The sequence below is a fragment of the Euprymna scolopes genome, chromosome 39 (genome assembly GCF_053919585.1).
Source record: "Euprymna scolopes isolate OS-2025 chromosome 39, ASM5391958v1, whole genome shotgun sequence".
Taxonomy (NCBI): Eukaryota; Metazoa; Mollusca; class Cephalopoda; order Sepiida; family Sepiolidae; genus Euprymna; species Euprymna scolopes.
In genome coordinates, this window is record NC_136520.1 from 39,211,193 (window position 1) to 39,227,833 (window position 16,641).

General features: G+C 33.9%; 1 protein-coding gene across 9 annotated transcripts in view; it reads left to right on the forward strand.

Annotated features, from left to right (window-relative positions):
* The window catches only part of LOC145263764 (partitioning defective 3 homolog), a 522,695-nt gene that overhangs the window by 417,242 nt on the left and 88,812 nt on the right, over positions 1 to 16,641 (forward strand). For all 9 annotated transcript variants that reach the window (XM_080120803.1, XM_080120802.1, XM_080120805.1 and 6 more), the window contains one exon: positions 271 to 341. In XM_080120803.1, coding sequence (XP_079976929.1) covers positions 271 to 341 — 71 coding nt within the window. The remainder of the gene's footprint in view (positions 1 to 270; positions 342 to 16,641) is intronic.

Below are 16,641 nucleotides of genomic sequence, written 5' to 3' on the forward strand. Positions count from 1 at the left end.
TCCGATTTGAAAGAGTGGTGAGAATAATTGTTTTTCAAAACATGTTTAATTTGTGCCTTTTCATCCATTTTTTTTTTTTAAATTTTTTTTAATAAAAGAAGAAATGAAATGCATTTAACTTTTTCTTTTCTGTATTTTCATTGTTTATTTATATCTCTTTGATGACACAACTATTCTATGTATGTTCTCCATGCTGTGTGAATGATTTTATTGCAATTTAAAAATGGCATAATTCCATTTTTTTTTTTTTTTTTTTTTTAATAATTTCAGACTCAAGATGGAAGGGAGGAACCTGTTGGTGGCGCCATCGAGAAAGTAAATAATAGCAATGTTGCAGAAAAGTATGTTACACATTTTATTTTATTTTCCATTTATTCACTGGTAGTGAGGCCACCATGGGGGAGTGTTACATCATCCTTTGGTTATTATTCTGTTTCATTCTGATATGGAGTGATAATATAATTCAAGTTAAGAGTTAAATAAAACATGTCCAGTGTATTACATGAAACTACTTTTAATACTAAATTTGAGGATTTTAGGGAGGATAGAGTCACCCTTTCTTATCATTGCTGCTAGTTTATAGTATAAATTTAGTAAACCTTAAACCTTTGTTTTTTTTCATGCTCCCAAAAATTCATAGTACTGTTTGTAAGGACTGTGGAATAATGGATAAAGTGCTAAGTAAAATGCGGTTGTAAATGACATTCTTCTGGAGGCTGAAGGTTCAATCCTCAGTGCATACATACATTATCACACTGCGTATGGGAAGCTGTAAGTCTGATGAAGATGAGTAAAGCTGCAGGATGATCAAAGATGTTTGCAGTTCCATTTTTTCATCCTATTAACACTTGTAGTAACTATGCTGCTATCTGTCCACGTCTCTCTCTCTCTTTTTTTTTTCTTTCTTTCTTTCTTGCTCTGGTTGTTCTGTAAAAGTTTATTCATATTATTTGGCTTATTTATTAAAATTTTGTTTTAAGTGACACTCTTTTGGAGGTTGAAGGTTTAATCCTCAGTGGGGATACAAAGAATACAATTACAAATTACTTAAGACTTCTGCCCAGTTTATGGCTGACAGAACAAGATCATGCTATTCCTTGTGGATTGAATAACTCGTTCCATTCAAAAGTCTATGCAGATTCACAAGTTGGAGAGAAAGATTCTCGAGTTTGATTATTTTTAAGATCGGATTTTTTCGATTTTCAATACTTATTAGGTGAATTTCTGTACAAAACATCTAAGAACACTGCCAGACATAAATTACCTTTGTATGAAACTAGCATGGGTGCTCAGCGTTGTCCGGGTGTTTGGAGGTGTATGCTGAGCAAAAAAAAAAAAAAAAAAAAAAAAAAACGGTCAATTTTTTCAAATTTGACCCCTATTATGACCCCTTAACGTTTATTGTTTTGGGCTCAAATCAAATTAAGTTAGATCCATGTCAAGGAACCTATATTTAAAATTTCAAGTGTTTAGACCCAAAATTGTCAGGAGTTTGGTAGAGTTCTCAAGGTCAAATCGTTTAACTTTGACCCCTTAACAGCCAAATTTCTGGCCGAAAACAGATCATATTGATTTTCCAAAATCTCAGTACCCTCTATATCAAATTTCGAGTCTGTAGACTTAAAATTGACAGTTATTGTGTAGGGAAATGTACACAGAGACAGACACCCACACACATTCACCTTTCTAGATATACTAGCATGGGTGCCCGGCGTTGACCGGGTGTTTGGAGGTGTATACTGAGCAACAAAAAAAAAAGTCAATTTTTTTTTTTAACTTTGACCCCTATTATGACCCCTTAACATTTATTGTTTTGGGCTCAAATCAAGTTAAGTTAGATCTATGTCCAAGGAACCTATATTTAAAATTTCAAGTCTTTAGACCCCAAATTGTCAGAGGAGTTTGGTAGAGTTCTCAAAGGTCAAATCGTTGAACTTTGACCTCTTAACAGCCAAATTTCTGGCTGAAACCCGATCACACAGATTTTCCCAGATCTTAGTAGCCTGTATATCAAATTTTGAGTCTGTAGACTAAAAATTGACAGAGTTATTGCGTAGGGAAATGTACACAGACAGACACACACGTTCACTTTTATAGATATATAGATTTGCAAAGTATAAGCTCAACCATTTCGGAACGTATAAGGAAGGAACTCGCGCACACACAAAGTAACTTTTACATAATAGATTTCCAGTTTCCGCTACTAATGATTACTACGCTATTGTCCCAATCACTACCGTACACACATTAACCCTTATCCAGGTCTTAATAAGTGGTAACCCTTTTGTAATTAATTAAAAAAAAAAAAAAGACATAAAAACTATCATTTTGACCCTTCATCACAAGCCAATGTCTGGTTGGCACAGATCACAATTAATTGCCTGTTCATTATATTTGCAGGTTGATATCTCCTTGGCTTGCAAGACCACTACGACCTAATTCTATATAGAACACCTAGCATTCCCAAATCGTCACCCATCTAAGTACTTGTTATTACTCTGATCACAGCAAAGACAAAAAAAAGAAAGCATATCTATAGATCTACATAAAAGTAGGTTATATCTGTTCTCAGTTGAGGTTCTTCGAATGCACTCAATGCACAGTGGGTTAGCAAGCGGACATATGGATTTTTAGCAACTTCCTAAAATCATTATGAGACCTATATATTTGAATAGGTTGCAAAAAATGGGCTCATATGTCTTCTAACTTCAATTATTTTTCAAGATATGCCTGTTTGAATTTCGAATTTTTGCAAAATTGTGATTAGTGATTTTTACCAAGGAGTAAATTTTGGTGCACCTGAAGAATTGCTCCAAATTTCTTCCAGAAACCCCTAAATGTGTCCTATAAGCCCCTTATATAATGCCTGATTCCCTAAATTTACTCCATTATAAAAAATGGAACATATGAAGTTTTGGACCTTTTTTTTTTTTTTTTTTTTTTTTTTCCACAAAATTTACCATAAAAATGAGCTTTTTTTTTTTTTTTTTTTCCAATAAAAAAAGCCTAAAATTTTCCCCTGGCCGGTACATCTTAATGAAAGATTGCAAAAAATGTCTCGAGATGAAATTTTTCATGCTTCATAAATAAGAATCTAGACATAGAAAGCTATCATAATCCAATTGGGTGAAAAAATTTGCGCTCAGGAACCATTTTAATTCTAACATACTGAAAAAATTTGAACTTGACCATTTTTCCATAATTTTGGAGAACCCACAATGACTGTTTAAACCATAAATCCAGATAATTCTTGTCATTCTTACTCAAATTTCATCATCCAGACCAATTTTACTATGTTTTTTAGGGTGCAGAATCCAAATATGGCATCAGAAAACCATAAAACTGCACTGTTTTCTGGAAAATCCTGATTTTTACCCTTAAGTTATTTTCAGTTAAATATTGGCCATAAACCATAAAAAATTCTTGATTCTTTTTTTCCAAATTTATTCATTATAATTGAATATTTCCATTTTTCTCATTTTCAATTTTTCAACATCTCACATTTTATTTTATTTTTGATACACAATCATAATGAATGACATGACAAACATTGCTTTCATTGAGATTTTCAAGAACTGCAAGAGATCTCGATTCGACAAAGAGCCAGACTTCAATGAAGTTGTGAAACAGGTCTCATCCAAGCTTGAGGTCCCACCTAGTGATAAACTTTTATCTGACATTAAAGTTGTGTTCCAAGACTTTCAGCAGCAAAAAAAACAAGAATCGTTCATCCAGGTCATTTGATGAGAAAGTAGTGCTCCAACGTCACGCCTATGTACTGAAGGTAAAGCGTCCTCTGGAAGAAGTCAGCGACCGTCAACAACGCCAATGACTGAGCGACTATACGGATTCAACCAAAGCTGCTGCTCAAGCACAGAACACTTCCCCCACCAAAATGTTTGTCTTCGGTCTGAAGAACAATTATCTTCAAAACAAAGAGGTCGCTAAAGTGGGATACTCTATCCTACGCAATGAATTCATCCCAGCCCGATATGTTTAATTGGAGGTTGCATCTGCCATCTATGAGAGTTCCAAAATGACCAAACGGATTTACACAGACATTCGTTTACTCCTGAAAGATGCTGGAGCTGATGTTCTTCCATCATACAACAAACTGTTGAAATTTAAGGAGCTGAGGTCAACAGTACAAAAACTTGCAACTCCGTACAGTTGTGTGAAGTTTGCAACTTACGTCTGCCCAGTTGTTTGCATCACTTCAGTTGCTCACATTCCACAACCTCAATGAGATCTAACCAAAAACTGCTCACCCAAAGAATCGATAGGAGTGAATTAAGAACCAAGATTGATCAACTGGTACTGCACATGGCTGTCATTTTAACCATCATTAACTCAGATAGGAAAGTGAAAATTGACGAGTTCAAAAAACTTTGTCACACTACATATCTCCATGTTGGTTCAGTTTCATGGATTGATATCTCTCCAAGTGCTCATGTTGTTTTAGAGTGCAGTGCTGAGTTAATTGCAGAAAATGGCAACATTAATCTGCTCAACTATACAGAATCTGGCATTGAGGCAAATAACAAGTTCCTATGTTAGTATCGGATAAACAAGTCTCAAAAGAGAAACCAATTTGATAATTTATCAGATTGTATTAACAGACTCTGGGACAAGAGTAATCCCATTGTTATGAAGACAAGAGAACACTTCACCTGCAGACATTGCAAGTCATCAGGTCACAGCATTAGAAGTTGTGATCAGCTTAAAACTGCAATTCATGGTTGCAACAATGAATATGAGTCTTTGTTGTGCCTTTTGACTGATGATGCATGATCAGTTATCTGATACATTGAATCAGTTTTTTCATTGTGTAACGTTCTAGTAGTGTATTTTCTCATTCTAACTGAATATTTGAAAAGCTTGTTTCATGCAGTATCAAATAAAGATCTCTTGTGTCTTCTTAGCTTGAATACTTTTAAAGCATTTAAAGTTTGTTCGTAAATGCCTAAATTTTGTCTGTCAACAAATTTATGCTGTTTTGATCCTTGGACTTAAAAAGAACGATTTTTTTTTATGTTGAATATCAGCTTTCCAACATCCTACCATGGTATACCACCCTATTTGATGTCAAAAATGAACTCAAAAAGCTAACAAAAAGTATAGCCTCTTACATTATAGGTATACATAGGTAAATATCCGCTTGACCCCCCCCCCCCAATTAAGCCCACTGCGTAATGATGAGATTCTCATTTGGGGAATATAATCACCTCTTAGTTGCCGCTAGTCTTAGGTCCACTCTAATCCAATATGGTAATATCTGTTAACATTCCATCTATAGTTTGTTAAATAGTATCTCTCGTTTAAAGACTATTTCTTTAAAAAATATATTAGAAAATAAATGAATCTATTATTCATGATATTTAGTTTGGTTGTTTTATAGAGAAAAATTGTTTTTGCCTTTGCAGAACATGACTGAGTTTTGTCAAAGGTAAAGAAAAAAAAAAAGAATAATATCACTGTTTGGTGCATTTAAGCCTGATCTGGTAACATCCGATTTATCTTTGGTAAATATGAAATGTATGACTGTATTTTTTACATGACTAGCCTGGGTGCCCGGGTGCTTGGAGGTCTGTGTTGATCCCCCCCCCCCCAAAAAAAGTGGTACTAGGCAGGCAGGCTCAAACCCGTACCGCGAAGGAAGAAAGTGAAAAAAAAAAAAAAAACGTGATGCATTAGCTGTTGCACCCATCACCAAACCAGAAGTAATGTAGCTTTAAATTAAGGCTAGACAATCGAAAAGAGACGATGACTTTCAAAAATATCGGCGAAAAAAGCGACCTCTCCCTGTAGAAAAGTGGCCAGTTGAAGGTGATAGAATTAATGTTTTTGGCCAATTTATCGATATTTGTCGCCCGGAAGTTCGAACTTCAAAATGATACCAATCTCATGAAAATCTGCCACCTCTGTCGAAAGTTTTAGGCAGACATACATACATACATTTAAAGAGACATGAGTCATTAAACTGCCACTGACCTCTCCTTGGCCAAGGTGCTCCTTGCTTCAAAAATCCATCTTTTAAACTCTTCCTAACAGGAACCAGTGTATCAAATGTAATTATGCCGTGTATATATATATACTCACAACAGAGCCAAGAATAAAAGCATATGTCAGTCTGGAGACTGCATACTCCTGTGTGATAACCATCTCTCAGCTTTACTTCATATAGCATGAAGTATTTCCAAAGTTATCCGGGGAAACGTTAACTAAAAAAAACAAAAACTGTATTTGATCAAACTGAAATTTTGCATGGTGGATATTATCAATTAGCATCAAATTTGGAAAAGGAAGTAATTAAAAATCTGTTGAATGTTTAAGATGTAATCAAAATTATCAAGGTTGTGTCATATAAGATACTAGACTTCATTGGTTACAATATGGGCCAAGTAGTGGGTCTCTGCTATGAACAAAACCTAAGTTATGTATGACTTTTACTTTTTCCATAGCCTTTGACTTAAATATCCCAAAATTAAATCAGTTCTAAGTTTTTTATTTTGTTTTGTTTATTTATAAAGGAGTTACCACTTATCAAGGCCCAGAAGCCACTTGAGGATAAGGGTTAATGAGTTTGCAGTAGTTAATGGGACACTATCATAGTAATTGTTAGTAGTGGAAATTTGGTAAATTGGATTACTTAAAGGGACAGCATGTCATCAACTTGTTTATGTTGGACATATTGTAGTCGGTTTGAAAGCAGGTGAATAGAAGAGTTCCACAGGTGTGCAGTTCTAAGAAAGAAGCTTTGTTGATGGAATCTGTTTAGGTTTAAGCAAAGATAAAGAGTGGAGTGGGGGAAATTATTTGTAGTGGTTCCAGATAGATGAGTGTTTTTTTTTTTTTGTGAAAGATTGGCAAGAGGGGGTCATAGATTGGAGCTCAGACGAGCATTTGGTAGTGATTGCTCAAGCACTGTGTATGCTAGGCTGTATACGAACAAACATAATCATAAATCAATGACACAATGACACAAAGGTTGTGTCACATAAGATACCAGACTTCATTGGCTACAAGATGGGCCAAGTAGTGAGTCTCCCCTATGAATAAAACCAAAGTTATGTGTGACTTTCATTTTTTCCATATCCTTTGACTTAGATATCCCAAAAGTAAATCCGTTCTAAGTTAGACCATGACCAATATTTTGGTCACATTTGGTAGAGATTGTTCAAGCAATGTGGATGCTAGTTTGTGCACAATCACAAACCAATGAACAAATTCTACCAAAAATATAACCTTTGGTGTGATAATAACAAACATAGAGGTCTGTATAAGAATATACAGGATCTGTTATTCACTGGAGAAGAGAAGAAAGTATACTGCCAGCTCTCCTTTTTGGTCCCCCGACAAAAGGAGGGTGGACCTATAAATTCACCCTTGTCCGTTTGTCTGTCCACACTTTTCTCAATAACTATGCCTTGGAATTTTTTGAAATTTTGCACAAACATTAAACATAATATGAGTAAAAAAGTAACGGAACAGATTTTCTGGGAAAACTCCGGTTGCCCCCCTAGGGATGCTTTTCGGGTTAAAATGGCTAAAATTGACACTTTTGTGCTTATTAAAAGAACATTGATGCGTTGGATTTTTTATAAAACTTTCTGAAAAGTTGTAACTGATTTCTATATAATTTTGTTTGTCTATACTTCACGATAACTCTTGGGTGTACCCCCAGAGGCTCTTTTAGGGCTAACAAAAACACGCCATTTTTGGGACTATTTTACCATATTTGTCCAAAATTTTCTGTGTATGTCTATTTAGCAGTTTTGCATGGTGCTGAACTCAAATTTAAATATGTTAAGGCCTTGGACTTTTGGGGCTAAATGGGGAGGGGGCAAATGATGGACTTAGTCATTTCTTATTTTTTTTGTATGGTGCAGAACCCAAATTTAGATATGTTAGGGCCTAAAACTGCACCATTTGTTCATTTTCACTAGGATTTTGGGACTTTGGGGCTAAATGATGGGGGAGGGGCAAATGCTGAACTTAGTCATTTTTATGCCTCGTTCACTGTGCACTCACGGGGGACCATGCACTTGCTTAACTCCTCATGGACTACTATGTTTTTACCATGATTATAGCACCGGCCAAAACAAGCATGTTTAAAAGTGTGTGTAAAAACTATTAAATTAATTAAAATGTATATATATTATTATATATAACTAGTTGGCAGTTTCAAAATCAGGACAAAAACGTTATTACTCTGACCTGGGTTTTTTTTTATTATTATTTGACAAGAATACTCTCTACAAAATGAAATATATTTACATATTTAAAAAAAATATTATGGACATGCATCATTGATTGGTGATCTTGTTTGTTAGCAAATAAGAAATTCCTTTTACTTTTTCATAAATGCTATGGGTTGATCGCGTGGACGACATATGCAATGTATTGTATTTGTTTTTATAGAATAAATTAGGTGTGTCTTTCACTGAATGTAGACTACACTTATAATGATTATAAAATGTCCTCAACGTTTTTATGGTGACATGGTATATTCTTTTAAGATTAACTTTTTTTATATATATATATATATATATATATATATATATATATATAATATACTTAAAACTAAATTGGTCAGCGTTTCCCGGGAGTCTTATTTCCATTTTTATTGCATTTTTTTATCTTTTACTAATTTTTTTCTTTTTTACCAAATTTTTTTGAAATAGGATTTTAGAATTTAATTATTACGGTATCGTTTGATCATGAAGTTATTTATTGAACCCAATTGTGTACCCAGTATGATAATGTATGGAAGTAAAACTTGGCCAATAAGGTTTGAGGACATGTGTTGCATGGAGAGAAATGTTATGAGAATGATACAATGTATGTTATTTTTTTATTTTTTTTTTTTAGAACAACCTTAGATCTGATGACCTCAGAGGAAGATAAAGTCTGCACAGTATAAGATGTGTGTAGAACTGAAGTTTTTATTTGAAAGAATAAGAATGGAAAAGTGTTTTTTGCTTAATAGATGTAGAACAGTTGAAGTGACAGGGTCTGTTAATAGAGGAAGGCCAACGAAAATTTGGAAGAAGTGATAAAAAAATTGATTTTTTTTTTTTCCTGTCTGTTGTCATTTCATTTGTTCTGCCGACCAGGATCAGGTCACCATCAATTGATCCTGTCCATGTCTTAAGCAACCTAGCACATAGCCTTGGGCCATCAACACCAATGTGGGGACACATTTTGGAACGTTTCAGATGACTAGCTGCGGATGATGGCACCATACCAGTTTAGACATTGTTTTGCACATAAGATGTTCGTCCGTCAGAACGACGATGACGATCTGATCATCCTGGTGGGATGATGGATGACACGCACTGATTTGTGAAGCAAGAGTCACACAATCTCTAACCACCTCTCTCCTAAGTTGATACTGCTTGATTCCAGGATGACTGGAAACAATACCCAGAGAGTACATACAGCACTTGGTAATTCCAAATGGTCACCCATTTTTGTATTGACCGGACTTGATGATGCTTAACTTTGGTGATCTCGTGGGTAGTGGTGTATCAACATGAATTATGCACATCTTCTCCCAAAGTCCTTTCCTAGTTTTTTTCAATTACTTCTTTACACACTGTTTTTGCTCTTCTTGTCTATCAAATTTACAGATGCTGCATCTATTTCTGTATGTCGTCAGGTTATCCTGCAATGTACTTTGTAACCCTTGCAGAACTTCACACTAGTTAACATAATTTCTACTTACTGGCATAATTTATAAGAGACTGGGATAATGTTCAGGAGTAATGGTAAAAATTATAGCCCATTTGATCTATCTGTAACTTTTCTCCTTCCTATTACAGCTTTTTCACAGAAGAGATATTGCTAGTCTTTCTCTGTTCTATTGTTATTCTCATGGCAGGTGCTCGACTGAGTTTCTATGTCTCCCCCCCCCCCCGCCAAGAAAAAACATTCATAATAAAAACTCGTTTAGCTAGTACCATTATCCTCTCTCTCTCTCTCTCTCTCTCCCTCCTTCCCTCTCTCTCTCTCTCTCTCTCTCTATATATATATATATATATATATATATATATATATATATATGCCTAAACTAAATGAAACTTCCATGAGTAAAGTTTATTTCCTAGAACTTCCCGTTTGAGGAACACAATGTTGCGGGGCTGCTTCCTGGCTTACTATAACATTGTCATTTTCAAATCTAATGTAAGCAAGTTCGTTTTAATCAAGTTCTGCCCAATTACCACAATCATTACCAATTATCATAGTGTCGTCTCACTACTTGACACTCATTAACCCTTATCCTTGAATGAACTTTGGGCCTTGATAAATGGTGCCCTTCTCCTCCGTCCCCGATTTAAAAAAAAAAAAAAAAAAAAAAAAAAAAAAATTCCAAAAACATATGCATGTCGGTTTTAGTGCTAAGAATTTCCTCCCCTTTGATTTCTTGATATAGTTTTATCAAAGTGAATATTATGGTTTTTGTTTAGCTAAAGAAAAAAAAAAACTGTCTTTATTTTGCATAAAGAAAATAAAGATTCCTGACACGTTTCTACTTCCATTACTCTTCTATCTTGTTACTCTTCCCCTCCAAGCTTCTCCCACCCGGTTTATATGGTCCATACTAACTCAGATGAAGGATGGTGAAAAAAAAATAAACAAGATCTGGCCTACTTTCAGTGTCAATAGCAGACGTTCACCTACAAACAAACTTATGGTTGCTATGTTTTATCTTTTATTTAAGATATATGTAAGTCACACTATGACGTTGTCCAAATTGAAAACTTCAAAATAACTATGTCTGCCTATCCGTTTCACTTTTTTTTAAATTTTTTAGAAACTACTGGTCCGATATGTGTGAAATTTTGTATGTACCTTTGTTATGACAAGGTGCAGCGAACTAAGCATTATGGTATCTGTTTGATGCACAGTGGGAATTAATGGGGATTAATCACCATAATATCACAGTTACTCTAGAATTTTTCTTGGAAACTACTGGGATGATCTGGCTGAAATTTTGTATGAACCTTTATGATAAGAAGCAGTGAATATGTATCATGGTATCTGTTTGATGCACAGTTATGGATTAATAGGGATTAGCACCATACCACATTTGCTCTAGAAATGTTTTTTGAAAATGGAGTTAATCTGGCTGAAATTTTAATGGACTTTTTAGGTGCAGCAAACTAAATATTATGGTATCCGCTTAATGCACAATTAGGAATTAATAGGGATTAATATTTAATGCTAACATGAGCACAAATTTAACCATATTGAACCATAAATTTGGCGTAAAGCACTTGTTCTAACAGACTTTTGGCCATTTTTAATGAGCTAAAAAGCCTAATCTTTCTTTTAATATTTTTTGGCAGGCTAGATAATTTCAGTAGTAAAGTTAGATTTATAAAAACTAAACCTATTAACTAATTGATTTTGTATTTTTTTTTCTTTTTGCTAATAGAAGAAAATATGTTTTGAACAAAGTATAAAATCGGATTAGGAACAGTGTAAAAAAAAAAAAGTTTAGATTGAATCAAATTAATTCAGAAATCAAAAAGACATTTTTGGGAATTATTGGATTAAATATTTATCAGAATTCTAAAATAAACACTGATACTTTGGATCGTTCTGACTACTATTCTCATCTTGATTGTTATGTTCCCATTTTGGTAGATGTGATCGTCAACTTCAGGTTCATCTTTTTGAAGTTAGGAATCTTTCTGTTGAACTTAAGGGAACCCATATGGAATTTCAGACTGAACACTTTGTTTAATCCACAGGTGTAGATCGTTCTTGTTCTATCCGGTAGAAGTGTTAATCTATTGAATTATAGGCAGTCGCATGCCTGTATGTTTGGTTATAGGGCAGTTTGAACCAAATGGTATTTCTTTCTTCTCTTTTTATTATAATTGATATCCTGTTTCTTGTATCTAATTTTGATATTATTTTAGAGCTCTATTGTAAATGTTACTTGATTTTTTTTAAAAATACATATATATTGTTGTTTTCGTAGAATGTTTTCAATTATACGTGATCATTTGTGGTTATCAATCCTTTTTCTTCAGAAGCTCAATGTTTGTTTAATATAACAACAGAGCCCATATAAAAGAATAACAGTATAGTTTCATTCCAAGATCCAAATATTTATTTTTCATGCAAAACAGATCCTGCAGAATGTTAAAATTGTGCTACATTTTTTACAGATCCGTTTCGTTATGCAGTTTGTTGCTGCATAACGAAACGGATCTGTAATTTTAACATGCTGCAGGAGCTGTTTTGCATCGAAAATAAATATTTGGATATTGGAATGTAACAATACTGTTATTCTTTTATATATTTTCAGAATGTGAGAGATTATATCATTTTTTTTTTTTTTTTTTTTTTTTTTTTTTTAACACAGTGGTCACCACCTATCAAGGCCCGGAAGCCACTCAGGGATAAGGGTTATTGCAAGTACATTACATTAGTGTGGAGATTTAATGAAGTGTTTACTTAAGGGGGCGGTTCATTAGGAATTTGTTAATGTTGGACTTGAACACATCCAAATTGTAGTCAGGTGGGAAGCAGGCAGATGGAACAGAGTTCCACAGGTGTGCAGTTCTAAGTCAAACAACATCGCAGATCACAAGAGTCATGATAGCCAACAAAATGGAAGTTCAAGACTCAAGTTTTGCCCTTATTTGGGCTCAACAGTCAAGCATATCCAAATTCGGGATTCAAAACTCAAGCCTTTTGTATGCGAGTCAAGTACTGTCACATGAGCAAACGTGCCACACACAAGAAAGTAACTAACACAGATAAAGCAAACCACGGCGAAATCAGACTATGGAACGAACCTACTTACGTCACAAACAAGGGATGTGGTCATCCAACCAGCTATATAACCCAAGCTAATATCTCACAAGCAGGAATTTTTTAGTTACCAGGACAACGCCATCCAACATGTTAACCTAGCGAGCAATTAGTAATAAAATTTTCAGAATGTGATGAGAGATTAAACGTCACAGCTCACAAGAGCCATGACAGTTTGTTGCCTGTCATCGCTCTTGTGAGCTGTGATGCTGTTTGACTGTGATGCTGTATGTGTATGTATGTGTGTGTGTATATATATATATATATATATATATATTGATCCATCTTTGGTGGTTTGATGTCTTAGCCTATTCATTTATTTTTAAATTGTATTTTAATATATACTAAAAGAATACCCGTTGCAGGATGGGTAAAATTATTTCCCTTAACAGTTTTGCACCAGTTTTATGCCCCCCCCCTTACACCTAGCAGCTGTGTTCCAAAATTGATAATATGATAGTTTAGTTATTTTAGGAGTGAATCCTGTGCATACAAGCAAGTATAAATGCTTACACAAGTAAGCATTTATGCACTTAATACTAGAATGGGTATAACCAATAAATATACCATTAGTTTTTTTTGTTTTGTTTTTTTTTGAGGAATATGATAGTTTGTTTTAGATGTACTTCCTTAAATGGTAAAGTTTACAAAAAAAAAAATAATAATAGGCTCATGTTACTGACCTTGTTGCCTAAAAAATATATTTCATAATTCTAATAAGTATAACAGTTTAGGAGGTTACTAAATGCATGCATGTGATTGGTGCTCACATGCACATAGATCCCTTTAAAAAGGTATTCCTTAGTAAAACTACAAAATCTGATATGGCGCTATTCTTTTTGCTATCAAATTTTTTGTAATTTATTTTGAAGGTTTTTTTTAGAGTTGAGGGCGAGTTTTTTTGGATGTACTCCTTAAATGATAAAATTTACAAAAAAAAAAAAAAAACCTAATCCATGTTGGCTAGAACATATATTCCTGAATTCATAATGATCCTTTGAGTAGTTTAGGAGATTATCATATATATAAATATAGTTTAATACAAATGACCAATTATAGCCTCCTTTTGTTAGGATTTGAAACCAATGATACTGATGTTGTTCTGTTACACAAACACACACACACACACACACACACACACACACACACACACACAGAATTAAAATCAATTTTTAACGGAAGTTTCAAATAAAGAGCATGCATAGGATTATAGTTTACAGCTGTTTCAAGGCAGTGTTTATGTCAAGTCATAGAATGGACAGTTTTTTTTTTTAACACTGAACTAATCTTCATAGCAAAGTTTTTGTAGGTCCCAACAAAAACTCGAATCAGCAACAATGTCCAAGTTTAAAATTCCTCAAAAAACAAAAAAAATATAAGAAAAATCTGTTGTCAAATATTGTGTGTGTGTGTGTATGTATGTATGTATATATATATATATATATAGTGTGCAAAGCTGAAAAGGGCAACCATGCAAATTGGATCTATGAAACGTGTGTCCATGTCCTTTTTTTTTTAAGGCAGTGTATGTGAGACACCTGAAGTCTGGCAATATCAGACCATCATCAATCCGTGTTCCACAGCGACCTCATAGCACAATGTGTGTAATATGCAGTAACGTATGCAGCTCTACAACTGGACTGAGAAGTTACATGGTTGTGCACAAAGACAGTATTCCTCATCCGAATCTGATCAATCCCGTTAAAATATTGACCTTGGTGTGTCATGCCTGTTATTGTCACTTAGGGTTGGATCAAATACAATTGTATTTGTATTTCAATACAATTTTAATGTAATTGTATTTGTATTTGTATTTTTAGACTTAGGAGTAAAAGTATTTGTATTTGTATTTTTAGACTTAGGAGTAAAAGTATTTGTATTTGTATTTCTGGTAACCTAAACGAAAGTATTTGCATTTCAATTGTTAAAAGTCAGTATTTGATCCAACCCTGTTCACATATATGTTGCATACGTGTACCAGTCTACCAGCCCTGTCCACTTCCAGTCACACATGCTGCTAGTTGAGTGACGATAAGTCTGTGAGTCAAGTAGCTTCAATTCAGGGTTGCCAGCTTGGCTTTTTTTAAGGCCAAATTTCGCGAATTTGGCTTTTTTTTAAGCAGTTTGGCTTTCAAAATTTTTGTTTGTTTTTTTTTTCAAATTTATGCTTCAAATTTGGCCTTTTTCGGATAATTTTATATAAATATTTATTAAATATGGATTATTAAAGAAAAAGTTATAATAAAGTAATTTAAACAGTTGTTTGGATGTCTAAACTTGTAGATTTAAAAAAAAAACTTTTGACCTCCCACTCCCATTCATGGATTTACACCCTCTCCCACTAAGCGAATCTCACACCTAAATGTTTAATCCGGTTTCACAGTTACTTACTAAATGTCTATATGGACCCTTTCAAAGAGTTCACAGTTGAGTATGAAACCATTTTGGGGACATTTTTTAGTGCTGGCCCTTGTCCCTGCCAATTAGGTCACTGAGTATATTTCCTCTGAAATAATTAATTCTTGTATTTTTCGTTTGAAATTCTTTAAAAGTAGTGTTTTGAAATTAATTGAATTAATTTATTTTCAATTTATAGAAATTTGAAAACTTATAACTATAGCTATTTAAAGTTGTATTTAAAATGAATATTTTTAAGTATTCATATACTTTTTCCTGAGTAGTCCCAAAAGTTTAATTAAAAGTCAATAATTATAGATTTTCTAACTATCTTGGATTAATAGACACATTTGCCTTAATAATGACGCATAGATTGTTCTTGGAAACAAAGTCTAGTTTTAGAGTTATGACTAAAATTAAATTTATCAATATTTTAGAGATATTTTAAGTTGATACCTCCAATCCCCTGAGTAAATTTGGTCTTCTGACGACTGACATAATTTTTTTAAGAATATGATTGACAAATAGAAACTTATTTACAAATTGTACCAATAAATATGGTATGGAAAAAATGGCACTAGTAAAAATGGTAAGTAGATGTGGAGTCTAAGATAATAACCAACTACTTTTCAATTATGCTGTCATCTTAGAAATCTGTCGATTATACTCGCATGTTTACTCATTGTAAGTGTTTTCTTCAGATTTCATGTGTAATACTAAATAGATTGTAACTCCAAATGGTTACTAATATCATAATCGTAAAAAAAACATTTATAAACATCTCTTTTATGTAATGCTACTAGATGGAACTCTCAACTGACTATGCTTAAGTCAGTTCTCAAAGATGTCAATGGCGTCAACTCAGCTATTTGTCTCCTAGGATCGTGCAAGAACATATGAGAATTGAACGTAGTGGAAATAGCAATGCTAAAAGAAGTGGTGCAAATTTTGGACCCATTCCAAGAGGCAATGTCGCAAGTGGAAGGAGAAAACATGGTGACACTTTCTTGCGTTGCACCAGTTGTATTTGGCCTTGAACACAGCCTCAAACTATTCATGGAAAGTAAACCAACCTACTGCTTAAACTTGGCTAATGCACTACAGTCTTCTATCAAAAAGAGATTGCATCCGTTTCTTGATAGGACTGATGTCATTGCTGCAGCTGTCATGGACCCCAGGTTTAAGCTGTCATGGCTGTCATGTGAAAAAATGAAAAATAAAAATATTTCGAAGATTGTGGACCTAATTATTTCGCAGTCAACTCAGTTGTCTTTGAAGAACACAGTTCAAGAGAGGAAGTTTTTCATGACCGTGAACACAAATCAAGACGAGGCTGACATGAATGCAAAACACCCTCATCTTTTTGCCTAGATGCCACCAGCTGGGAAGCTAAATGTAAGTCCATCAATAAGC